At 54.5% G+C, this 26,127-nt stretch overlaps 1 protein-coding gene across 5 annotated transcripts in view; it reads left to right on the top strand.

Moving 5' to 3' along the window:
• The first annotated feature begins 11,507 nt into the window (after window positions 1–11,507).
• TM6SF1 (transmembrane 6 superfamily member 1) overlaps window positions 11,508–26,127 on the top strand; it is a 29,766-nt gene continuing 15,146 nt past the window's right edge. For 3 of the 5 annotated variants that reach the window (XM_032341966.1, XM_032341965.1, XM_032341969.1), the window contains exons 1-5: window positions 11,508–11,705; window positions 16,781–16,884; window positions 20,022–20,119; window positions 23,860–23,963; window positions 25,535–25,617. In XM_032341966.1, coding sequence (XP_032197857.1) covers window positions 11,614–11,705; window positions 16,781–16,884; window positions 20,022–20,119; window positions 23,860–23,963; window positions 25,535–25,617 — 481 coding nt within the window. In that variant the 5' untranslated portion in view covers window positions 11,508–11,613. Of the gene's footprint in view, window positions 11,706–16,780; window positions 16,885–20,021; window positions 20,120–23,859; window positions 23,964–24,040; window positions 24,060–25,534; window positions 25,618–26,127 lie in introns of those variants that run through there. The other 2 variants (XM_032341967.1, XM_032341968.1) reach the window with 2 other exon arrangements.

Genomic DNA, 26,127 nt, shown 5'->3' with positions numbered 1-26,127 from the left:
GTTTCTTGGGTCCATTACTGCCCCTCTCCTCCTTCTGTCCCGTTTCAGCCACCTCAATCTCTGCACGTCTCCCAGGGTAGGCTCCTCAGAGAGCCAAACAGAACCTATCCCCCTACAGCTTAAAATTGTCACTAGCTTCCCTGCCCGGGGTGGGGGGCGGGTGTCATTTGCACAGGCGTCCCTCCTGCACACTCGCGCTTGGAACCGTGGTGAAATGCACAGTCTGTGTAGTCCTCACCGATCTTTCCTTCTTCCTTCTCTCTGCTGCCCGCTGTTAGGCCAGTTTCTTCCATGCTGGACGTCAAGCAGGTGGTGAACCAATGACTGAGCCGTGATCGTGGCTGTCAGGACAGTCTGTTTTCCCACAAGCAGAATTCTTATGGACTATTCGTTAATCAAGACCCCACAGTTTGAGTTTATGTAAAGTAACAAAAGCCATCAGCCCTGCAGCAAGTTCACTAATGAACTGGTCCAGTGTGAAACTGGTCCCCACTGGATTAGCCCCAACGTCTATCCCCGCCCATTGAGAGAATGGCTTTTTATCCCAGCAGTCAGCCCGCGTCTCCGGGATTGTTGGGTTGGGGAGTTTCACGAAGTTGATGAAAGTGATGCCGGAGAAAGGCATCTTATTCACAAAAGAGAATTTGATCATAAAACCAATTAATAAACGAAGAACAAAGTGGCAAAGATGAAGACATGATGGGTGCCCCGGAGATGGCGATCCAAGCATGAAAGGGTTAAGAGCTGCCTTTGGAAAACTGAGTCATCTCTTGAACACTTACGCAAAGATGCCTATCTTTGGATCAAAACTGTCTTGCTGCAAAAATCAACAATGAAATGAACACTGTCTTATGCTATCATACCCATTGTATTTACTGATTTATTTTTATCAAAGCTATATGTGTATTGAATGAAAGTACATTGACAAGGCTGGATATGAAGGCAGGAGTCACACTTACCCGACCTTCCCACCCCTGATTTCCGCCTCCAAAGGCAACCTCTCCCAATGCTTGCTTTTGCTTGCATATTTCCAAGGAACACGTTTACGCTGCTACGTTGTGATTTTTCTCAGGTCTTAGTGTTATTTATTGACGTTCTGCTATGCGGGAAATGATGACGGTGTGCTTAGTTTCGACTTCCTCTCACTACTTCAGCCTCAAACTCTGTTGTTTCTCCTCTCTAAGAACCTTCACACAAAACACTCGGTCATCTAACGACTCCATCGTTTTCTAGAGATGGCTCTCCTGGAGTTGACTTCTTTGTGCCCTAATCAGGCTGCGTGTTCTCCAGGCTACACAGCTGCTGCCCCTCATCCCGGAGACCTCTTGGCCCTATTCATGGGCTGGAGCTTCTGTTTCTGAATCTGCGTTGGACACGTCCCTATATCAGTGGAACACATCCTCCAGGAGCTTTCTGAGAAAAAGCTCAAGGGAGTTTGATTTTTTGAGAACTCACATTTCTGAAAATGCCCTTGTGGTGGGGGCACCTGTTACCTGATAGTTTCATTTTTTCAAGTTTTCTTCCAAGTTAAATTTCTGAGCTATCTGGACCGAATCGTCTGCAAACTCTCCTACTAAAACAACACCTGAGGAGCCCCTGGGTGGCTCAGTAGGTTAAACCTCTGCCTTTGGCTCAGATCATGATCTCGGGGTCCTGGGATCAAGCCCCGAATTGGCCTCTCTGCTCAGCAGGGAGCCTGCTTCCCCCTCTCTCTGCCTGCCTCTCTGCCTACTTGTAATCTCTCTGTTAAATAAGTAAATAAAATATTTTTTAAAAAACACCTGAAAATAGTCACATATAATTCATATAACAGAATCACTTAAGCACATGGGAAGACCTGCACAAACATAAGGGAAATCCCCAGAGGCTAAGAGGAAACCAGGCTTGGGGGCCTGGAGTCTGTGAGTGATAAGGCATGTGCAGCTTAGGGAGGGTGTCCTTTCAAATACTTGGAAACTTGGTTTTCATGTCTATACCAGGCTGGGACACCTGGCTTCCAGTTCGCTGGTTGCAGAAGGTTGAAACTGACATTGCTGAAGATAGCTGGGACCTTTACGGAGGTATCTATCTGTGATAAAAGGGTGAACCCCCCAAACATTTCCCATCATTTAAGAGTTAAAAATGAAACTTATGTGTCGTGGCTTGAGCTCAGAGTAGGGGGAAAACTCTCCCTTGTGAAACTATATCATTCTATACCACTGTTTGAGATGTGAACTTCTACTGGTGGTTTGTTCTGGGGGAAATGGCTGATTTTCCCACTGGGTTCCTCTGGTGATCAATCACACCTCACTCCCCGATGCTTAATTTAGGTTCGCAGATGTGTCTGCTCTAGCCATGGACTGGGACAGTGTTTCTCAGGATGTAAAAGAGAGCAACTTGCTTATTTTCCAGGCTCCGCTGTTGTGAATGTTAGATGACAGTTCTGTTTCTCGTCCTATTGTAGGAAATCCCAAAGATTCTAGGATCTGTTTATATCCGGCATGTCTATCTAGATTTTAATTCAATTCAACACAAATATTTACTCACGCCTACTAGAGGGCAGGTGCCAGGGTGCACTGAACAAGGGACAAATCGGAAACAAATTCCTGTCCTCCTGGAGCTCACAATTTAGCAGGGAAAGGTGGGTCATAGATTATATGCACAATGGATAAGAAAGTATATAAGAATGTGCATATATAAGATTATATGCACAATGGATAAGAAAGTATAGCATGCTAGCAAGTGGAAAGTGCTCTGGGAGAAGGGAATGAGTGGATCAGGGTAAGGGAGGTTGGTAAACTTAGCAGGGAGAGTTTGGTCTCTTTAATTTTGTTTAGTGGGCCTTCTCAATCTGGAGTACTCATGGATTCCTTGACCTTAAGAAAATACTGTTGTTCCTTCTCTAGTAATTTTCTCTCCCAACTTTCTCTATTCTTTCCTCATCAGACTGACGCTGGATCTCTTGGGTTCCTCTCCATGCTCTTATACGGTCTTCCTCTTTCTTCCTCTTGCTCTACATTCTTTAAGATTCCATGATTCTAGATTAACTGCTTGGCCTTGCGCAGCATGGAAATTACTGTTCAGCCCCTTAACTGAATTTCTCCTATTGCAATCCCATTTTTCATTTCCAAGAACTTTCTCTGGTTCTCTGTTCCCTTCTGATGGCCTTTCCTTCCCCGTCCTCAGCCAACACATCTCAAGTTCCTCTAAGGGTATTAATTGCAACTTTTATGAAGTCCTCTCTTCCTTCCTAAATTGTTCTGTTTCCTCCAAAGTCAGTTTTTCTTTTTCTTCTTCTGCTTTTTTTAAGATTGTATTTATTTGAGAGAGAGAGGTGGGTGGGGGGCACACAAGCAAGGGGAGTGGCAGAGAGAGCGGGAGAAGCAGGCTCCCAGCTGAGCAGGGAGCCTGATGTGGGGCTCGATCCCAGGACCCTGAGATCATGATCTGAGCCAAAGGCAGACGCTTAACTGAGTGAGCCACCCAGGCGCCCCTCAAGGTCAATTTTTCTGTTGGTTTAACTTGACCCTCCTCTTCCATGCTATGGATTTTCCTACTACATTTAGCAACCTCGCTTTTCTGTTTGCAGACATGACAGAAGGGCTGTGTGAATGAGCCTGGGTAGCTTCCGTGAGCCTCTGCAGATCTGTCGGCCCCTTTCCGGCCTCTCCCTTGGCCGACGGAGCTGTCTGAGGGTTCTCTGGCCGTGGAGTTCCAGACACAGAAATCTTTCTGGGTACCAGGATGAGGCATAAGCAGTCAGTCAGGCTAGGGACTCCCTAGCTGTCCCAGAGTCCTAGTTGTCCCAGAGGGTTCTGCTTCATTCTTTGGCCCTACAGCCTACCTCAGACCTCAAGGCAGATGGCCCAGCTTCTCCACAGAGCAGGGCTCCTGATTACCACCCCTGCCTCTGGCTACTCCATGTTCTCGCCTGGAGACAGAAGGACAGCCTGACAGAGTGGCCTGCGGCGCCGCCCCTCCCTGAGCGCTGTTCAGAGCCGCCTCCACTCCGTGTCTATTTACTCTGAACGTGGACCTGCTCCCTGTCTCCCTCAGGAGGCGTCCCGGGTGTGAGCCTTATGTTCCCTCTGCTCTTCCTCCAGCTCTGCTTTCTGCTGTCAGCCGTCCGCTGCTGCACCACAAATCATCCCAAACTTCAGTGCTTAAACACCAAAAATGAGTTACTTTCTTATGATCCTGTGGGTTAACCATGCAGTTGTTTTGCTTCATGGGGGGCTGATGTCGGGAGGGTCAGGAAGTCTGGACCAGCCTTCCTCCATGTGGGGGCTGGCTGCTGGCTGGGATCTCAGCTCGGGCTGTCGGCCCATGCCCGCCTCTCTGAGTGGCTGCTTGGGCCTCCTCACTGCACCGTGGCTGGCTTCCAAGACAGTATCCCCAGAGGACACACTGTAACGTGTAAGCTCTTACCGATATCTATTTCAATTACGCTAAGGTCCCACTGGCCAGAGCAAGCCAGCCACACGCCAAGTCCAGAGTCCAGGCGGTAGGATCTACCACGAGGCATGAACGGTGGCTTGTGGGGCCACCAAAGCCAAGGCTACCACAGTCTTCTAAGTATCTTTCACGTTTCTGGCTGACCAGGAGTATCCTTTCCTGCTTCAAGCACTGGATTATTTCTTCTTTCTTAAAAGTATATAGTTATTGGGGCCACCTGGGTGGCACAGTCGGTTAAGCATCAACTCTCGGTTTCAGCTGGGGTCCTGATCTCGGGGCGGTGAGATGGGCCCTGTGTCAGGCTCTGCTTGGGATTCTCTCTCCTTCTGCCCCTCCCCACTACATGCGTGTGCATGTGTGCTCTTTCTCGCTCTCTCAAATATATATATATATATATATTTGCATAGCTTCCTACCTACGTAAATGTATATATAATATATATATTTTAAGATTTTATTATTTATTTAAAAGAAAGAGAAAACATGAGTGGAGGGGGGTGCCAAGGGAGAGGGAGGAGCAGGCTCCCTACTGCTCAGGGAGCCTGGCCCAGGGGTGACCTAAGCTGAAGGCAGATGCCATTCAAGCACCCCCCAAATATATATACACACATTTATTGGCCAGTTAATAATGTTAATTATTCTGTTACCTATTATGTCCCCTCTTGCATCAGAGGTTCAAAAGGCATCTAGAGGAGGGGAGGTAACTGTCAAGGAAGCCTCCTACCTCCTCTCCAATCACTTCTGTCCAACCCAAACCCTAACTAGGTCTTTCTGCTATCCCCCAGGAGCGGTCTGAATACCGCAGCAACCCTGGGTTTGAAATTAGTCCTTGTCCAAGTGCTCAGCTCCTTCACACAGGAATGTCAAGTTGCCCTCCGTTGGCTTGTCAAACCGTAACGTTCTGTCCTTACTTAACAACGTAGACGGTTTCTTCCTTCTTGCCAGCCCTAAAATTTCAAACTTCCCATGGTGTTGTTCGATGGAAACATTATTACATGAAATGCTATTCCTTGAGCATAGCCTGGAGGGATATTGCTGGATTCCCTTTGACCCCAGCTGGAGATGGCTTCAGGTTGGCAGGGGAGAAGAACCCTGTGGGGGTGTTGAGAAGGTCTGTGAGGTGATGCTCTATCTCCGTGGGAGAGCTCTGCCCTCATTATAAAATGCAGCACAGCCCCACGCCAAACCTTCAGAGGGTTGCTTATCTGGTGAAGTTCTTTTGGCTCCTTGAGTGGGTCTTGGCGCCATGCCGATCACCCGCACTGAGGCTGTACTGAGAGACAACTGTTCAGAATTTGATTCTATATTTATTGGAGGAATGTTGCTGAGGACATACTGTATGACACAGTGTTCCTTTAAGAGGAACCAGGGAAGAGCTTCTGAACAACTGATCTGTTTTTATCCTATGGATACTGTGAATGTTATTATGTTTCCTTCCTTGCTTTGGTTGCTAGGAAACCCAGGGCAACTGTCCAGGCCCCAACCAGCCAGCGCACTAGACCTTTTGACGAACATTTTATAGCCTAACTTCATCTCTCCTTTCATTTATTTCCTTCTCACTGTCCTGCAGACGTCTGTCCCTCTATCTCTTCCCCTCCCCTCCTATTTTAGTTTAAACCCCACCTTCCCTTCTTCCTCTCCCCCTTTTTCTCTCCAGTCCACATTTATTGGGCATCTGCTCTATGCCTGGCACTGTATTAGGTGCTGGACAGACAGCAGTCGTCACCCCAAAACACCCATGTCACTAACCGCAGCCCTTGTCAGGGCACTCATGTTTACCAACGAGAAATCTAGTGTTGAGTGTGACTTAGTGTTTAGAGTGACTTGGGGTTTCTCCGAGGGGTTTCATCACTGTCTGGTGCCTTCTTTGGACAGGATCCTAGTGGTCTACCCACGAAGGCACAGCAGCCTTACCTTGGTCACTCTCAGGTTATCTGTCCCGTCCCTATACACCCCACAAACCAATCTGTTTGATGACCCCTTGCACGTTCATCTCGAGCGTGCGGCCTTTCATAAAAACATGAACACAACATTTAAAGGAGGATTAAAAAGGGCGAAACCGAAACGTGCAGAACAAGAGCTCTGGGGCTGGGGGCCAGCAGACGTGTGGGCTGACTTCCACTTTACTCTTTCAGAGGAGTTACTCCGTCCTACCCTCCCGACGTTCTTTCTTAGCTCCTGATGACCAAGTTCCCTCATGTTCTGCTTTCACTTCCCCTCTGTGGCAGAAACGGGCATGGTGAGGGCTGCTTCCGTTGAATTCCTGATCTGTCAATTATTTTGAATCAATGTGACAAAATCCCGTGTCTTTCTTACCACAGAACGGTGCGTACCTCCACGGGTCTATTTTTGCTTGCTTGCAGGAAGCTTGGAGTCAAGTTTCACAGCTACAATATTAGTCTCCATGGCTTGCAAGATTGATGCTCCTAAAAAGCATACATACACACAAACTCACAACAAAATAAAAAAACAAACTACTTTGTTGTCCGAGTACCGTTGAAGTCATATCCAGCCCTTTTTCAAGATGGGAATTTAATACTTACTGCTCGGCATGGACTAGAACTCCAGACCTCAGCTTCCTGAGCAAGGAGGCAGCTGGCTAAGCCTGTAGCGTGTCCATCCACCATTTCTAAGGAGTCCAACGTGGTGCTCAGTGAGCTGTGGCAACGTGGGTCTAGTGACTTAGGCTCAGTCACTGGGCATAGATTCACAGATACAGTGACTGAATTCAGGTTGGACCTCTCTCTTAGCCTTTTGACCTTGGGCAAGTCACGTGGCCTCTTTGAGCTTCACTTTCTGCATCCATAAAGGGCTCTCTCTCTTCTTCAGAGAGCTGCTGTGAAGCTTAAAAGAGACAATATTAGTGGAAATACCCTTGACCCTGGAACAACATGGGTTTGGACTGCATGGACCCACTTATACGTGGATCTCTTTTTTGGTAAATAAACGCTCAGTTCTGTAAATGTATTTTCTCTTCTTTATGATTTTCTTAACGTTTTCTTTTCCCTGGCTTACTCGATCATAACAAAATAGTGTAGAATACAGATAACATACAAAATATGCATGAATCAACCATTTATGTTACTGGTAAGGCTTCTGGTCAACAGTTTCTGGGGAGTCAAAAGGTATATGCAGATTTTTGACTGAGCGGGTAGAGAGGGGGTCTCTAACCCCCCTGCATTATTCAAAGGTTAACTACACTTTGGAGTCTCCACAGTACAGTAGTGTTGTGGAATGAGATAATTTTCACTGGGTTTGGGCAGGTTGCTGGGGAGGGTTTCTAGCGCACAGGCTCCTCGACTACAAGAGTTCTGGCCACTCATACTTTCAGCATTAAGAGGAACTGTTATCAAGAAAATCACAATCTCCAACATGTATATCACAGCACCTGAGCTTTGCGGTGTCCCCCGGGTCTCTTGCGGACTCTGAGGGAACAGCTCCTGAGGTTGGGGTGTTGAAGGCCTACGCCACTGTGTTCCCATGCCCTTGGGCAGGGCCACCACCCGCTCTCTGGCCGTGTCTGTTACAATTCTTTTTGTCTCTAACCTCTTCCTGGGACAGGGAATTCATCTCCTTGATATTCAGCTACATCTCCAGGCTCCTGACTCCCCAGATCTATATCTGTCATTTGTACCTCTCTTGATGCCACAGGCTGGTATCCCCAGTTGCCAATGAGACCATTCCTCCCAGGAACTCCATGGGCACTGGCAGCCCCACGTGTCTGAAACCAAACCTGTGCTCAGTCCCCGCCTCCCAACTTTTTCCCCTTACGATCCCTCTCCAGACCCTTTTCTTTCTCGAACTTCCTTGGTTCGTGTCCTCATAATCTGTCGCTGGACCACTGTCCTAGCTTCCTAGTTGGTCTTCCTGCCTCCTGTCTCTCCTCTTTCTAAACCGTGGTCCCCACCAGCTGCCAGGCGGGGCTTTGAAGATGGTACTCTCTCCCACTCATGAACCTTACATGCTCCCTGCACTTGATCCGAGATCGAGTCCTGGGTCACCTGTCCAGCTTCACCTCCTGCCAGCCCCTTTGTGCATGACATCCTGGTATTTTCAAGCAAAGCAAGTGACTTGAAGTTCATCCCGTGGCATGTGCCCACCCATTTCTGCCATCACGTGTGCTGTCTCCACTGCCTGGGAAGCCCCACCCATTCCTGGTCTGCTTGGCCAGCTTCTACTTGCTCTTCGAGTCTGGGCGCAAGCCTCACCTCCTCCTCGTAGCTTTTCTTGACTCCTCCAGACAGAACCGGTGGTTTCTCTAACAAGCTGTACATACATCTTTGACGCCTTTTATGGTAATTGTTTACATATCCCTTTCTCGCACCAGATTGTGGCCTTCTTGGGAAGATGTGTTTATAATTCATCTATGCATGACCATGTCTTAGAACAATGCTAGAAACATGGTAGACTCTCTGAGGACACTTGAATAAGCTTATAAGTGATTTAATATCACACCCATTCTTGACAGTAGCCAGCAGAGAGCACAGCTGAAGCCAGGACAGTACGAGAGGGGGAGAAAGTTCTAGAACCATGATTCTGGTATAGATGCCACTTGCCACATGTGGCCGTTGAGTGCTTGAAATGTGACTAGTCTGAAACAGAATATACTGTTATGTGTAAAATACATGAAATTTGAAAGACTTAGTATAAAATATCTTAATATCTTTGACACTGATGACTTGTTGAAACAATAATCTTTTGGACATATGGCTTCAATAGACTATACCATGAAAAATAATTTCACCTGCGTCCTTCTTCTTTTGTAATGTGGCTGCTAGAAAATTTAAGATTACAGGGGCACCTGGCTGGCTCGGTTGGTGGAGCATGTGACTCTTGACCTCGGGGTCTTCAGTTCAAGCCTTATGTTGAATATAGAGTTTACCTAAAAAAAAAAAAAATTAAGATTACACATGCGGCTCACATATTTCCAATGCACAATGCTGACTTGAGCATTCATTCACTGAACAAAGATTTCTCGAGCACCTCTTCTGCTAATAGAAATGATAGGAATAGAACCATAAACACGACGGGTGCGTTCCTGACCTTGCCGAGCTTACGTCATAATGGAGAGAGAGACACAGAACAGAAAGCAGACACGTAAGCAAGTTAATCTGGAAGAGTGGAAGCGCTCTGAAGAAAGCAAAGCTTGATGCAGGGGGAGGAAGGCCCAGGGTGGGGGTCAGGTGAGGTCTTCTAGAATTAGCAGGATCAGAGCCGGAGAGACGAGGGAAGGGGTAGGACCCGGGAGACAGACCCGGACAGACGGTGGGGGCGCAGACTTGAGAAGTATTTGGAAAGGAGCGCCGGCAGTGCTGCCAAAACCAGAGGAAGGGGGATCGGCCAGAACTGAGGTGCATTCCCAGGTGTCTGGCTTGGCCTGTCGGGTGAGGGGTGGTGGCCACCAGATGAGAGGAAGCTGGTCTCATGGCCGATGAGGAAATCCATTTTGGCCATGTTGACTGGGATGAGTCCGTGGGGTGCCATGCAGCAGCGCTGAGGGGAGATGCCAGCAGGAGGACCGTAATTTGGGATCTCTCAGCGGAGCTCGGGCATTAAATCGGAGCGTGCGTGAGAAAGGAGAGAAGGCGGCTAACAGAGGAGCCGCTGGCCCAGGGAGCCATGTCTACACTGGGATGTAGTCCTGCGTGTGCCTAGGTTGAGGGGAGGGACCCAGGGCAGTCAGAGGGGTTCAAGGTATAAGAGAGAAGGTAAAACGCATGTATCGGGTTTGGGTGGTGAGGGAGGGGCTCGGCTGGCCTCAGGGAAGGGCTAGGAGGAGAGTGGGGGGCTCAGAGGGGTTTGTTGTCTGGAGGAAGAGAGAGTTTAAGGACAGTGACAAGCACTCGGAGTAGTTGTGAGGGAGGGTGACAGCCCGGTCAGAGGTACGGATGTCTCTTGGGGAAAACTTTGGCTGTGTCACGATTTGGACCAAGGTTTTATCATTACCTCCTCAGAGTTAGACCCCAGCCTCCCGGGAGCACCCAGGTAGGCGATCAGGAGAGCTGGCTTGGGAAAGTGCAGTGACCCCAGAGGGGTAGGTTACGGCCTTTCTGTGGCTCATCTCAGTCCTCTCTAAAAGGAGCCGAACGATGCCCTCAGGCCCTGGGCCGCTGCCGCCTTAGTACTGAGTACCGCTCCCCTCTCCGGGTCGCCCGGGCTGCTGTCTGTCTGGAACTCGTTGTCCTCCGCTTTCCTGGTACAGCAGACCGTGCCAGGCTGAGGCCTAGGGGTTCTGAGACCTCGCCCCCAGCACGGTCAAGCAGCCTCGGGCATAGTTGGTGCCCGTCTGACTGTCTGACGGCGGTCTGAGCCCCCGGCCCTCGCCTCCCGGTCCTCGTTCCCCGCGCAGGGACCCGCGCCTCCGGTCCCGCAGAAGTCCGGCCTCCGGAACGCTACCTGGTCTCAAATCACAGCGTTTCTCCCCAGGGTGAGTTTCAACCCCCAGAAACGGGAATTGCAGGAGACCCCGGTGTTCCGAGCGGCGCGCGGGGGGCGGGGGGAGGTGTCAATCCGCACACAGCGGCTCAGTTCATCGCCTCCTGCGCTGTGCGCGCTATTCCCATTGGACAGAGAAGGGAAAAGACCAAAGAGCTAAGTAACTTGATCAAGGTCAGCGGCACGCGCGCGAGCAGCCCGGGTTTGACCCGGTTCTCTGCACAGAGCTGTGCCTGCTGCCCGCTGTCGGCTGCTCGCGGGGACGATCCACGGTTTCGGGATCATCGTCCCTCCCGTCCCCCCGGCCTAGGGCTCCCCACGTGGATGATCTCGCGCGGCCCTTCCCGCTCCGACGCCCGCGGGTGTGACTCCACCCCCCGCCCCACCCCCGCCGCCCGCAGCGCGGCCCAGAGCCTCTCCAGGTCGTCGAGGATCCGCGGCCGGCCGTGCCCGCCTCCCAAGCCGCCGCCGCCTTCCCGCAGAGCGCGCGCCCCCGGGACACCTGTCCCGCGCCGCGGACTGTCGCCGCTCCCCGGCCGGGGCGCGGCCAGGGCGCCCCCCGGGACCGCACCGCGGCGCTGCGCTCCCGGGCTGCTGCGGGCCGATGCGCCGAGGGGGCGCTGCTGAGGGCGCGGCGCGGCGCGGGACGCCCCGAAGGGCACGGCCGAGGGGCGCGGGCGCTGCCGGAAGCTGGGGCGGGGCGCCGCGCGGGATGCGCTGAAGGGCGAGCGGCGCGGCGGCGGCGATGAGTGCCTCTGCGGCCACCGGGGTCTTCGTGCTGTCCCTCTCGGCCATCCCGGTCACCTATGTCTTCAACCACCTGGCGGCCCAGCACGAGTGAGTGGGCGCGCGCGGCGGGGGGCGGCGCCGGGGCCGGGGGTGGGCGGCCAAGTGGCCTCGGCGCCGCGCGAGCCCCCGGCAACTTTTCCGATGGGGCTCGAGCCGCCAACCGCAGGGCTTGGGCCGGCGGCCTGCGGGGCCTCCCCCTCCGGGCCGGGGGAGGGGAGGCGCGAGGGGGGCGCGCGGGCCCGGGGCGGGGGCGGGGAGCTGGGCTCGGGCGGGCGTCCCGGCCGTTCGGTGCGGTTCTGGAGCCCAGTGCGGGGCGCGCGCGCGCCGGCCCGGGTGTCCGGGGTGACGGAGGTCAACGAGGCCATGCCCCTGCCCTTGAGCCCAGGGGCCGGGGTGTGGGGGCACAGACGCCGCCAGCTGCGAGCGTGGCCGTGTTCCCTCGGGTTGTGCCGGGTTCGTTTCGCATTTCACAGGGACGTTTCCATGTATGGGCACGCACATACTTCTCGTTTCCTATTAATTTTAGAAACTGTTGTGAATGACTAGCAGGAATAGCCCCGGGCCGACAAGCAAAGACCCGGGTTCTAGGCGTGCTTTTGGCACGACCCGTGTGGCGTGGCCTCAGTTTTCTGGTCTGTGAAATGGCCTATATTTGTTCCCTATTGTCAGGATCCAAAGAGACCGTTTTGTGTAGAGGCGCGGGGTAAGGGAGGCCGAGCCGTTCAAGGCCAAGGAAATGGGTGGGGCTGACAGGCCACAGATGGGTTGGTTCAAAGCCCCGCCTCAGTCTGGTGTGAGGGATCCCGGGCTATGCCACCCGGCACCAGGCAGCTGCGGGCCTGCCCGGATGGTGGGAGAGGTGCCAGGCCTCCGTGCCTGCTGGTGTTCCCTGCTGTCCGTGGGGTCGAAGAAGTTAACCTGTTAGGTTTCCCCCAGCAGTTGGTGCTGAGGAAATTGCATCAGTCTGCACGTGGCAACCCCCCTCCAGTCCTTGAGCTGGGGATAAGGGTCTGCCTCCAGGGTGGTGACTTCCTACCCCCTTCTCTCTCTCTGCTGGGGCTACCACTTGCTGACAGCCTTATCCAGATGGCCCCCATCCATACGGAGCACTGCCTGGACATTGGCCGTGACTGCCCTTGGTCTGACCCCGTCTCGGGGTACATCTCCTGGGAGCTGCAGCTCCGGGCAGCAGATGTCACATGTCTGTGAATACAGCGTCCACAGTGGCATTGTGCGCAGTGCAGCAAATATTTATTGAGGACATATTCTGTGCTTGACGCTGTTCCAGGTGTTGGGGATATAGCTATGGACAAGCTAGGAAAGGTTAGGGAAGTGGGTGTTGAAAAGGACATCAAAAAATGGGGTGACATGAGTGACTGGGAAGGTGACTGGTGGTCAGGGGAGGCTTCTTGGAGGAGGAGGTTTGAGGTGCAGGAGGTGGGCATGGGAAGAGTTGGGGACAGAGCCTTCCAGGTAGGGGAACAGGGAGCAGAGGGAGGAGAGGGGTGCGGCGGCTGGGTGCAGGGTATCTGGGCGGGAGAGCAGTGCTGCTTACTGAAGGTCTGCATGTCCTGGAGAGGGTTTGGGGATGACTCTGAGATTCTGGCCTCAGCCCCTGGCAGGATGGTGACGGCATTTACTAAGCACACACTGAATTATGTATTGCCGTGTAGTATTGAGCACATCGCTAAGCCCTGCAGAGTTTTGAATAATTGGTTCCAGTCATTCTTCCCAGCCCCCTGCAGGGTAGAATCCCAGTGACCTCTGGCTCCTCTGGCCTCTTCCTCCACTCCGCCCCACCCCTCTGTCCCCTTCCACACTGGCCCCAGGCCTGGGCTAACATCTGTTTCCTCCCTGCGGTTCCCCACCCCAGGCCTGCCAAGCCTCCCCCAGGAGCTTCTCTGCCCCAGCCCTTGCCTCCTTGCCCTGGTTCATGCTCTCGCCTCTGACTGGGAGGACTTCCTCCCCGACCTGACTGTGGAAGCCATCCCTGGTTTGATAGCCTCAGGTACCATGCCACCTCCGCGTTTTCCAGACCCTCCCTCCAAGCACACAGGATCTCTCTGTCTACCTGGCCCCCTGGGATTGCGCTTCTCCCACGGAATTCTCTGGCTGTGGTCAGAACTCACCTTCCCAGGCCACAGCTCACCGTCGCGTCGTCTGGCCCAGCCCGGGGCCTTGTGCGTAGCGGGCATGCGGTCAGGTTCGAATCCGCTGGATTAGTTGAAGCTTCCTTCCCAGCAGGCCGTTTATGAAAGGCTGAAAACCAGAAAAAGTAAGGCAGGTTATGGAGTCAGGAAAGAGTTAGGATCCGTTAGTCTCATCATCTGTCTGTGACACACACACACACACTTTATCTCTCTTCTCATGCGCACCCATACATGTACCCTTCATGGAAGGGCATCAGTAACCCCCCCTTGCCCCCAGTCCAAGACTAGCAAAGTTTCCACCCTTTGTTGTGTCTCAGCAGCCCCCGCCACCACCAAGTCCTGCCGGATCCTTCTCTCTCAGTTCTGAGCTGGTCATGCACTTGGTGGTCCCTGGGATATGCCCGGAATCTGCGGCCCCAGTTTCTCTTTGCTCCTTGCTCCTCTGCCAGGTGGCAGTTGTGAGAGTGCAGTTTACGCGACCCTCACACTCCCCCGAGGGCACCCGCTGTGCGACAATGCGTAGGTCCTTGTAGGAGCAGGGATGGGGGCCATTTCCTGGCCACCACCTGCCTCGGGCTGTGATTAAAGTGCTTGTCAGCTTACATAGCACACCGGACCTCTTCGCTTCTCACGGGATGCTTCAGTCCAGCATCATGTTCCTGACCCACATCAGCTTCCTCCTCCATCCTTTGCTCTTTGGCTTATCCCTACAGGAAGAGCCACGGATGTGCACCACTAGAAATTTCCTGCTTCAGCATCCTACCTGGACATTGACACAGTCATCCTCATTCTTATCATAGAAGTGTGTCATCCTTCTGTCATCTGTCATCCGTCCGTCCCATCATCCATCATTCGCCATCCATCATCCATCCATCCATGCAACCACCATCCATCCATCTGTGGTCCATCCGTGGTCCATCCGTGGTCCATCCATCCGTCCATTCACTATCCACCATTCATCATCCATCCACCATCTCTTATCCATCTATCCATCCGTCCATCCACCATCCATCCGTCCATCCATCCATCCATCCGTCCGTCCGTCCATCGTCCATCCATCCGTCCATCCACCATCCATCCGTCCATCCATCCATCCATCCGTCCGTCTGTCCATCGTCCATCCATCCGTCCATCCACCATCCATCCGTCCATCCATCCATCCATCCGTCCGTCCATCGTCCATCCATCCGTCCATTCACTATCCACCATTCATCATCCATCCACCATCTCTTATCCATCTATCCATCCGTCCATCCACCATCCACCATCTCTTATCCATCTATCCATACATCCATCCATCCACCATCCATCCGTCCGTCCGTCCGTCCATCCATCCACCACCCGCCATCCACCATCCGTCCATTCGTTCATTATCCGCCATCCGTCCATCCATCCGTTTCTCCTTGTTGGCTTCTTCTCCCCTCTTTCCCTCCTTCATCCATTCATTAATTCCTATACACCCTGACAGGAGTTCCCAGGCGGACTTTGTCATACTCATCCAGGAATCTTGAAAAAAAGCTGCATATTCCCTTGCCCCAACCCAACGGACTCTGATGCTGTAGGTGGAGGACAGCATTTGGAAATCTGGGTGTTCCTGAGGCCCAGAGCCCATTCCCTGACTCTGTGTGGGCCTGGGGGCAGGTGCTGGGGATACAGCTCTCCTGCACTGCGACCAGTCTCGCTGGGGGCCCATTTAACCTGCAGCCTGGGTGGCTCGCTTCCCACTTCCCCACTGAGCTTTCTTATGCTGGGGGCAGGTTTCTAACACCCATTCCAGCTGCAGGGGGGCGGGTGGAGCGAGCTTTAGCATGAGTTTGCCCTTCAGCTGTTGGTAGGTATTGTTGGGTCCTGGTGGAAGCTGTGACTGAGGAAGGTACTTTCCAGAAGCCCCAGGGGCATATAGCAAAGGTGATCCAAAAGATGCTCCTGGGCTGTGGTGGTGTGGACGGGGTTTCAGCTGAGGAGGCCATGGTGCAGAGGGCCATTGGAGAGGGCCACGTGATCCTGTGTCTAGCCCTGCCAGCCCTGCTGGGTGCCGGGGGGTGAGAGAGAGCGCATCTCTGCAGGACTGGAGGTGACCTCCTGGGTGAGAGCGCTCAGAGTCCACGGAGACAGGGATGGATGGCCTCCATTCATCCACAGTGCCTGGCCCACATGGGTACATAATACATTTTACCCTTAATGTGTTTTAAAGTGAGTTATAAGCAGGTGATGAAATGACATGGCTTTCTCAGGTCGCTCAAGTGGCAAAGGGGGTCCTAGACTCCAGGTGTCTTGACTGCTAACTCAACCAAGCCTTACACCCAAGGGCTGCCCCATGGGGAAGGGGCCTTGGACCCTGGTCTCCTTGGTACCATGTCTTTTGTGCCCACCTCAGCCTCAGCTTACCTTCCGGGTGTGGGGTTGGACTCTGGCTTGCTGGCCCTGGTGTGGGGAGCTGGCTTCCTTCCTTTGGGCCGCAGCTCTGGCCCGAACTCCTCCCTCCTTGGATTGGCCTTATTCTTTGGTCCCTTTGATTATACACGTGGCCTGGGGCCCTTCCTCCTGGTCTTTCTGGAAGGTGTGTGTAGCTGAGACTCCTCTGTGCTCCCTGGAGTGCAGCCCGAGGGTTTCCGGCCCTGAGAGAGGCGACAGATGCAGCGGTTAGGCCTGTCAGTCACCGGGGAACAGGATTTGGAGGTGCAGGGGTGAGCTGGGGGGGTGGGGCAGGGACCGTCTTCAGGGGGCGTGGGATGGCGGGGAGGGTGAAGGTGCACAGGCTAGGACGAGTGAGGAACTGGTGCTTCCAGTCCGTGAAAGTCGCACGGGTGGCCCGCAGGGGCCAGAAGGCTGCAGGTGCACCCAGCTCAGCCTGCGGCACTGGAGCTGGAGGCAGAGGCAGACGTGGGGGCGAGAGCATTCACAGCCAGGAAATTCCACGCATCCACATGTTTATTTCGATAAGTGACCGCCTCCCTGTTCTGGTTGTTGCAGTTCCTGGACAATCGTGGGGGTTGCTGCCCTCATCTTGCTCCTGGTGGCCGTGCTGGCTCGTGTCCTGGTCAAAAGAAAACCACCCCGGGACCCACTGTTCTATGGTACGTCTCCGCGGGAGGGAGGTGGCTGGTGTCCCCCTCACAGCGCAGCGTTTGGCCTTCACCTTCCTCATGTCCCCCCATGAAGAAGTCGTCTGCTTCCAGTACCCTGAGCCCCATGGGGAAGTGGCAGGAAGCAGGAGTGTTTCAGGGCAACAGTCCTCCCCTCTAGACGAACACCTCCTCTGGGCCGTGGACCCCGCCCTTCCCCAGCGGGGATCATGGCAGAAGGTCAATGCCAGCGCCAGGCAGGAGGCGCCTCTGTTCCTTGCCCCCACCCCCAGCCGTGCTCTGACCTCTGCCCTTGACTCTTGCAGTAGCTCCTTCCCAGGCTTCCTGCCTTTGCCTCGCTTCTGCCGCTCCCTCCGCCTGGCATGGAGCTGAGCTGCACAGTGTCTTGGTCCATACGTTTGCATGATGAGGAAATAACGCTCCCCATGGGGGCTGCTGCATTCAGTGATATTAGTCGAATATTTAAGCAGTGCCTGAAAAATACACATGTATATTACATAAATAAAAACACCCCGATCCAGCACTTACTATGTGCCTGGTGTGGCCCCGAGCGCTGGGGCCGTATTAGCTTATTTAATCCCTGCGACAAGTCCTCTCCACTTACAGATGAAGAAGCTGGCTCGGGGCCGCTGAGACAGGTGGTCAAGGTCATGCAGTGAGAACGTCACTGACCCCAGAAGCCAGGCTCCTCTTTGCCCCATGCTGCTTCCGGCAAAGCCGTCCCTGCCTTCAAGCGCTTAACCTGCTGGGAGCTGGGCTGGGCCTTCCCTGGTTCCGAGTCTTCAATAGTGAGGCTGCAGGTCAGACCCCCCCCAGACCTCGGTGTCCTGCAGCAGCAACAGACGTTCCCCATGTTTCCGCCGCTTTGCTGAGACACACTTGACATCCGACACAGGGCGGGTGTAAGGGTTACCCTGGGATGGTGTGACACATGGCCACACCGTGAGACGGTGACCCCGACAAGGTCGTTCACCGTAGGGTCCCTCACATCACATCATTACCTTTTATGGCCTGCGGTGGGAACACTGAGTGTACAGTGCGGCCTCGTTCACCACCGTCGCCGCGCTGACCACTTACTCATCTTGTCACTGTGGGTCTGTACCCCTCGACCAGCATTGCCCCATGTCTCCCCCTCGCCAGCCCCTCAAGCACTATTCCAGCCTCTGCTCCCGTGAGCTCAGCTTGCTCGGGTTCCACGTCCGTGAGGGAGACCATACAGCCTCGGTCCTTCTCTGCTGGCTCCTCTCACTTAGCGTAACGCCCTCCAAGTCCACCAGGTGGTTGGAAACGGCAGGACTTCCCTCCTCCTTTCTTACGGCTCAGTAATACTCCACTGTGTGTACACGTATCTTCTTTATCCATTTGTCCATGGACGGACACTCCAGGTGTTTCCAGTCCTGGGTGTAAACATTTAGTGTCCGTGCTCATGGGTCTGCCCATCGGCTGGTACTGCTGTGCGTCAGGCTGTGGGCCATGTCCAGAGCTGCCCCACGTGTCTCCTTGTTCTTGGACCAGCAGCTCCCCACGGTGGGCCTTTCTCATGGCAGAGGAGATGGGGACGTGGCCATTGCCACTTGCATGCACATTCCACTGGCCAAACCACGTCGTGTGGCTGCATCCATCATCAGTGGCATATGGGGAATATTCTCTGCCCACCGTGGGTCTTGGCAAAGGTGGGGAGGGAAAGCATTGTAAGTAACGAATTCCTCCCAGCTTGCGTGTAAAAGACCCCGAGGCTTGGGTGAATGACGTGACTTGTCTGAGGTTGGACGACCAGGGGGTAGAGGAGCTGGCCCTGAGTTCAAGGCCCGCCTCGTTTCTCCTGCCGCACAGCACCTGCCTGCGCTCTGACCCCCGCCCAGCTTTCAAGAGTGCTCTCCGGCTGCTGTCTTCCCACCATCCGTGGAGTTCACGCTTCGCTGACTTGGGTCTCTCCCAGCCCCCCAGGGCCGAGCACGCTAGCTCCGCTGCCCGCAGCCGTCTGGTCTTGTCTGTGTCCCAGCCTGAGCACACTGCATCCCTGGGGCTGGGCTGGTCGCCTCAGACCCAGCACGGGACACCCCCGTCGGCCTCAGTGATCCGATGCGGGTGCTTTCTTTCGGGGGGACATTTGGTGGCTGATCCTGACAGCATGATCTGGGGCACAGGCCCGGGGGCGCACGGGGAGGCCGGGTCTGCGGGGCAGGGCGCACGCGTGGGCCTTGCAGCCTGGAGAGGATGTGGGCGCCGCGGCCCCGGCTGCGGACTTGGCGAGGCCGGCTCCCCCTCTCTGGGAAGAACCCTCATTCTGTCATGGCTGTTCTTCTGTCCACCTTCGAATTCTTGTCCTGCCTGTGCCCGCCACGTGGCTTGTGATGGGATACAGCTTGAAAACGCGGCCTTGCCGATAAACTAACATGCGCTAAGTTTGACCCCTTGCCGTGTAAAGGGCTCGTTCCGTAGCTGGTTGCTGCTGGGAGCTCGTGGGCCATTTAGGAGATTCTCACAACCTGAGTGAGAGTCTCCTGAGATGCTGTGGCTTGGCTTGTTTCACATTCAGTGGGCCGTCTTGGACCCATTTAAAAAATCAGCGGCCTTTCTTCTTCCAACTTGCCCGTCGGTCACTGTCCAGAGTCTTCGGGCTCTTCAGTGTGGAACAGGCGAGCACGGGGCCAGCCGGCTGCAGGGGGGATGCGGGTGTGGCGCACGGCGGCCACTGGGAGGTTGTGGAGGTTGGACGGGGTGGCCGGGTAGGCTCCCGTGGCACAGAGTTAGCGGGTGAGTGTGTGATTCTGTCCCCCCGGGGCGTGTCCCCTCAGAGAGCTCTCTGGCAATGACGTGGAGATCCATGACAAGGGCGAGGGTCCTTCTGCGCAGGAGGGCCTTCTGCTAGTCCCTCTTGATGGTGCCCGCAGCGTCTTCTGGAAAAGATGAAGCCCAAGTCACTGTTTTCGGTGAATGCCAAGCTCTACGTCATTGTCTCCCGAGCTGCTGCTTTTTAAACTCTTTCTTGGGGCACCTGGCTGGCTCAGGCATGGAGCGTGTTGACTCTTGATCTCGGGGATTCTGGGTTCAAGCCCCACAGTGGGTGTAGAGCTAACTTGGCAGAGAGATAAAGACATAAATAACGGCTTCTTCCTTTGCTCTAGTGTATGCGGTGTTTGGATTCACCAGCGTGGTGAGCCTCATCATAGGCCTGGAACAGGACGGAGTCATTGACGGGTTCATGACGCACTACCTGAGAGAGGTACGGAATCGCTTAGTGACCTTAGCCTTATGCCGAAGGGTCGGCCACCCACGTCCCATCACTCAGAGATGACAGAGGAGATGCCTGCATTTAGTTTAAGGGGGAGGACCCGTGGTATTTCATGTACTGCCACAGACGTAGGTGGTTTATTCCTGTGGAGAGTGAGGCAGAAAGTTGGGATTAAATCAGGTGAGGCCCTTCCTTCCAGCATGGGGTCTGATCCCTCCTCCCGCACACCTGGTCCACTACCTTTCTCCTGTGCTTCTATTTAATATAAATGGTACACTCTAAAGGAGTTAGTGTTTGGTGTCTTATTAAAACATTACCATATCCAGAAGCCCGGGCCGTTCTTACGTGTGTTGGAGAACACCGAGGCACTGAAGGGAGCCCTTTGGTGTTGAAGATCCTCCCCTTCCTGTCATCGTATTGTAGGGCCACCTGCCCCTGAGGGAGCTACTCCTCTTTCCTTGTTTCATGGGGTGAGGAATCCAGCCCGAGAGGTTAAGTAACTTACTCAGGGTCACACAGGAAAGTATAGTCTTCATTTCTGTTTCAAACAACGGGGAGCTTCGTATGTTAAGCAAAGGGAATTTGGACTTTATCTCACATTTGAGGGAAGATTTTCAGTCAGGGAACAAGGCAGTCGGCTCTGGGAAGGACGGGCTTAAAGGCGACCGTCAGGGCTGGGAGCTGGGACACAAGTCCGGAGGCTTTGCAGGGCCGGCAAGGGTGTGCGGATGGCTTAGGCAGAGCCAAGCAGAGGAGGGGGTGGAGGGACGAGTTCCAGAGGCTCTGAGTGGTTGGAGGGGATGGGGCTCAGGGATAAGTTGGGGGAGACGGGGAGACGGTCGAAGAAGACATCGGACTCCTGCTTTGGGGAAAATGCTGGGGTTGTTAAACCCGAGGGATTACAGGGGGAATTCTGTCCCACAGACAGGAGTTGGGCAGTCAGGGCCCACCGTGGAGACAGCGCGGGTTTGGTCCCAGACGGTCGCAATAAAGCAAATTTCACAGCACAGCAAGCCCCGTCAAGTTTTTGGCTTCCTGATGCATCTAGAAGTTACATTTACACGATGCTGTAGTGTGGGATCTACAGTCTAAAGCCCGCTCATACCTTAATATTGAAATACTTTTTTTTTTTGCTAAAAACTTGCTATTATCTGAGCTTTCGGGAAGTCCTCATCTTTTTGCTGGTGGAGGGTCTTTGCTGTGAAGTCGCTGGCTGTTGACCCATCAGGATGGTGGCTGCTGAAGGTTGGGGTGGCTGTGACAGTTTCTTAGAATACGACAACGGTGAAGTGTGCTGAGGACAGGGAGAGAGAGGGCGGGCTGCAGGGAGGCGGAGCAGTCAGACCACACCCGACAGTCGCCGCTGTGTGTGGGGCCCGCATACGGTCACAGCAGCAACATCAGAGGTCACCGGTCCAGATCACCATCACAAATATAATAATGGAAAAGTCTGAAATAGCGTCAGGATTACCCGAACGTGGCCCAAAAGTGAGCAGATGCCGTCACAGGAACGGCATTTCCCGAGAGACTTGTGACGCAGAACTGCCGCAGACCTTCAGCGTGTGAAAACACCATGTCTGCAGGCTCCGTAAAGCCAAGGGCCAGAGCACAAGGTCTGCCTGTACGCAGGGAAGAGCCGGGGCTGGAAGCGGTCAGGGGAGTCCCCGTTGATTTAGTGACAGTACTCTAGCAGTTTTTGAAATGGCAATGACAGTGGAGGGTGAACATTTTCCAGATGGACGAGGGGGGTGGAGGGCCCTCCAAGGAGAAGGGACGGCTTGAGCAAGAGCCTGGAGGTGGGAAGCAGCAGGGGTCTCCCCAGGTGCAGGTGTGCAGGGATGACGCGGAGTTCATGTGGGGACATGTCGCGTTTCGGGTGGTGGAGGGACATCCCGGCAGATGTCTCCGTTGGCAGGGCTTTGCAGGTCTCGTTCCTGACGGAGAGGTTCGGGGGCCTTCGGAGTATACACGGTACCTGAAGTCTTGCTGGGGAGAAGGGGGAGCGCTAGGATGGCCGAGGCTGGCATGAGTGGAGGCCATGGTCAGAAGAGCCCCCGCACGCAGCGGACTGTGAGGCCGAGAGGCAGGTGGAGGAGCCGGAGAGCTTGGGACCTCCTGAGTCCGGGACGGGGAGGTTTTGGGGACGAGGTGGCTGCGAAGGGCACAGACGCTGGGCTGGTGGCGGTGGCAGGCGGTGAGGCACAAAGGGTGTGAGAAGGTGGGAGGGGGTGTTGCTCTGGGCAGGTCTGCAGGGCCAGGTTCGGGGCGCCCGGCTGCCAGATGGGGGAGGCAGGGCCGGGCCTGCAGGCGGCACCCAGCCTCGGGAGGCTTTTGAGCACAAGAGCAACGTGTTAAGAAACAGGCCTCACGACCCTTTGTTTGGCTGGTGGATCGGAGAGGAGGGGACCGAGAGACCGTGCGGGACCGGCTCCGTGAGGGGCACCAAGGGCTTGATCGGGGCTGTGCGGAGAGGCAGGGGGGCCCGTGGGGAGCTCGGAGAGAGAGAATTGGCCGGACTTGCCCACAGACTGCAGAGGAGAGCGGAATGATAAAGATGGCCTGTGGCTTTGAGCCCGGCAGGCTGGGTGCTGGGCTTGGCAGAGGGCAGAAGCTGCGGAGGGAAAGGAGTTCAGGGGGTTGGAAGGGCCCGCGGGCCGCCCAGTTGAAGACGCCCACCCGGCTGCCAGGAGAGGCAGCTCCGGCTCGAGGGCCAGGTGTGTCGGCGGGAAATGAAGTCATGACCTTGGATTGGATTGTCCGGCCAGAGCACGTCAGAGAGGGAGGATGCGGGCCAGGCATGAACACACGAGTGCGGCTGCTGTGTTCCTGCCGCTTCCTCCACGGTCTTTATTCCATCTGATTCGTGGGGACGGACGACGGGGCTGTCCCTGCCCTGGGCGCGTGAGGCTTCAGTGGGGCCCCTCTTGGCTGCTGCAGACGGGACGGAGGGCGTCTCGGGGGTGCACAGGGCAGGAGAGCATGAACGTGGAGGGGAGGAGAAAGGAGAATGGGGGGTCGGAAGGACACCGAACCCCTGCGAATTAGCCCGTGACTGTCTGCGGGCCGTCTGGAGGAGGGAAACGTAGCGCACGCCGTAATGTCACGTTGATAAAATTAGTTTCTCAGAAGTATGGCTTTTGATGGTGTGCTGCATGTTGATGTTCGCCATGTGGCCTTAGGCCGGTCCTACGAACCCCTCAGAGCCCTGTTTTCTCGTGTGTAGAGCGGACTGAGTTGTGTGTGTCCCGTAGGATGGCTGGGAAGGTTGGGGGAGTGGGGTGCCTGTCTGTCTGTCTGTCTGTCTGAGAGCCCGGATGTGGAGCAGCTTCAGAGGCGCGAGCCTGGGGGTGGCCATGCGGCGCAGCTGGTGGCTGGGTGGGCAGGGTCCCTCTGCATCCCTTCCGGCCAGAGCCGTGCACCTGGTCACAGATCTGACTTGGCCTCGGTGAGTTAGCTGTGCCACCACGGTTGCCCGTGATGTCACCTGCCTTGTGTCACTGCCCATGCGTGTCACCCAATGCATCAGACGATGGCCAGGCAGGCTCAGGGCTATCCCACGGGCATCTTCAGCAATAGCGGCTTCAGGGCGAAGTGTGGGACTCGGCCTCAGTTCGTCTCTGCGGACAAACCCAAGCCAGCTCCCTGCTCTGCTCTCCTCGGAGCCCGGGCCGGTGTGTGCGGGGCGGTCTGCGTCCGACTGAAAGCCGACCACTCTTTGACTCTCTCCTTAGGGTGAGCCGTATCTGAACACGGCGTACGGGCACATGATCTGCTACTGGGACGGCTCCGCTCATTATCTGATGTATCTGGTGATGGTGGCGGCCATCGCATGGGAGTAAGTCCGTCCGTCCGCTTGTGTGTCCCTGTGTCAGCTTAGCCGCCGAGACGTGCTTGTGTAAGGAAACCACAGGCGGGGCAAAGGCACGAACAGGTACCCAGGAATGGGGAGATACGCTCCAGGGACACAGGCTAGACGGAGTCAGCACAAGGTCTTTCCTTGGCACCGCTGCCTTTGAACACGTCCCTTTGGACGATCCCCAGCCATAGGGACAGCTTGGGCAGACCCTTCCGCTTCTGACTATTGTCTTGTAAGGACAGTCTCCTCTCCAGAGGGGCTCCTCGCATGTTCATGCACGTGGGCCTGAGGCACGAGGGCAGTCTTACGTGGTGATTTCTGGTTTCTGGGCATCCGTGCCCTCAGTTGTGATACGCCAGCCTGTCGTGGGGGGCACGGAGGTGCGCTCTCCGGAGACCCCGGCCCGGGACACTGCATGGCACAGAGCCCTCAGGTGAGTGGCGCTCTCACTGGCTGAATTCGTGGGACTTCCCTGCCCATGGTGACACGCCCACTGCTGCTTTCTGCTGGTGTCCCTGTTCCCAAGAAGGTGTACCCTTTGGGGCAGGATCCTCTCAAGCCTGGCCACCTTCCCAGGCCTCCCCGTGGCTCCAGGTTGGAGAAAACGATGGATTCTTGCCCAGACAAGGTGGAAATTCACCTCGACCCACTGCCTGCCCCGAGCCTCTGCGCCCTGAGTCATGAGCCCAGGGACAGCTCTAGTCCTTCTGGGACTCTTCCAGGTCCTAGCCTGTCTCTTCATGAACGTTCCCAAGCCTCCAGGGCGCACATCAGGTATTTCTGAGAATGCCTGGGCTCTGCTTGCAGGCGGCCGGGAGTGGGTCGGGGCTTCTTTGGGTCCGTTAATCTCTGCTAGGAAGGTTCTCGCCGGTCCTGCTGACAATCCCAGCCATCGTGAACTGGCCTCTTGGGAAGCAGCAGCCGTTGGCTTGGGGCATGGGACAGGGCAGAAAGCGCAGTGTGGCCCCTCTGCCCCCCTTCAGAGAATCTCCCTGAGGACTCTCATCACCCCTTACGGAGTGGGTATGAGCAGGGGTACCAGCCGGAAGAGCTTCTGGCCACCCTCCCTGTGAGGATTCGGGGTCTGTGCCTGCCGCTCCGTTAGGACACAGGCTGGACGGCCCTGAATGCTTCATCCTTCTGACACCAGGGAAAGTCCACTTAACATCCTGTTACTCGTACTTACAATGGCTTAAAGCATGGAACCAATTTCCTTCCTGTGCGATCTTTCTTTTTCCTTCCCTGCCGTGAGCCTCACAGGACACAGTGGGATGCAGGCCTCCCTGGACCGTGACTGACCGTGTTGTAGTTTAACAGGTGATCAGGGTAGACGTGTACTTCCTATCAAAAGGACACAAATAGGGTTCTATCTTATCACAGATGGGGATGAAATTTGACCACTAGGGCCCCTTAGGGTTGACTGATGACTATCGGTTCAGTAAGCTGCGATTCGTACACTTTACTAGTTAGGGTAATGCTAACCACGTGGGTCATCTTTTGCTAATTGTATCCTAACTCGAGTGCACTAAGCCAAGATTTTTTCGTTGCAGGGAAAGTTATAGAACCATTGGCCTCTACTGGGTTGGATCTATTATCATGAGCATTGTTGTTTTTGTGCCGGGAAACATTGTGGGTAAGAAACTTCACCTTAAAGTTCATTCTCCTCTTCTAAAACAATGTTCATAGACAGAGAAGCTGTCTGGGTTGTTATTGCAAGCCTACCAGACAGCGGCGTGCCGAATTCTTCCTTTTCCCCTCTGTCATCTCACCTGTTAAATGCTTTTGAGCAACTTTCACAAGTGTACACTGATCGATAAGACAATCAGCGACTCCTGACGTTTAGGATTCAGAGGGGGTATTTGTGGCTGTGGCTACCTGCAGTGTGCAAATATTTCTTACAACTTTTTTTTTTTTTATCATATGTAACTCTTTGACACGTTCGATAAATGTATTTTATTTAGTATTAAGAGTATTAAGGCTCTCGAAAGCTAACGTGAAAGAGGTTATTGTTTATGTGTGTAAACACTCAGGGCATTATATTAAATATTCTTTAAAAAATACGGTAGGTAGGACGTGCTGGTAATGAGTACCTTGTAGTTTTAAATTGACGTGTTTTATTTGGTCTCATAAAGAATATTGCCTG

This window comes from Mustela erminea, chromosome 5 (genome assembly GCF_009829155.1).
Source record: "Mustela erminea isolate mMusErm1 chromosome 5, mMusErm1.Pri, whole genome shotgun sequence".
In the NCBI taxonomy this organism is placed as follows: Eukaryota; Metazoa; Chordata; class Mammalia; order Carnivora; family Mustelidae; genus Mustela; species Mustela erminea.
The sequence above is the reverse complement of the archived record's forward strand: the minus strand, read 5'-3'. Positions and strand labels throughout refer to the sequence as shown.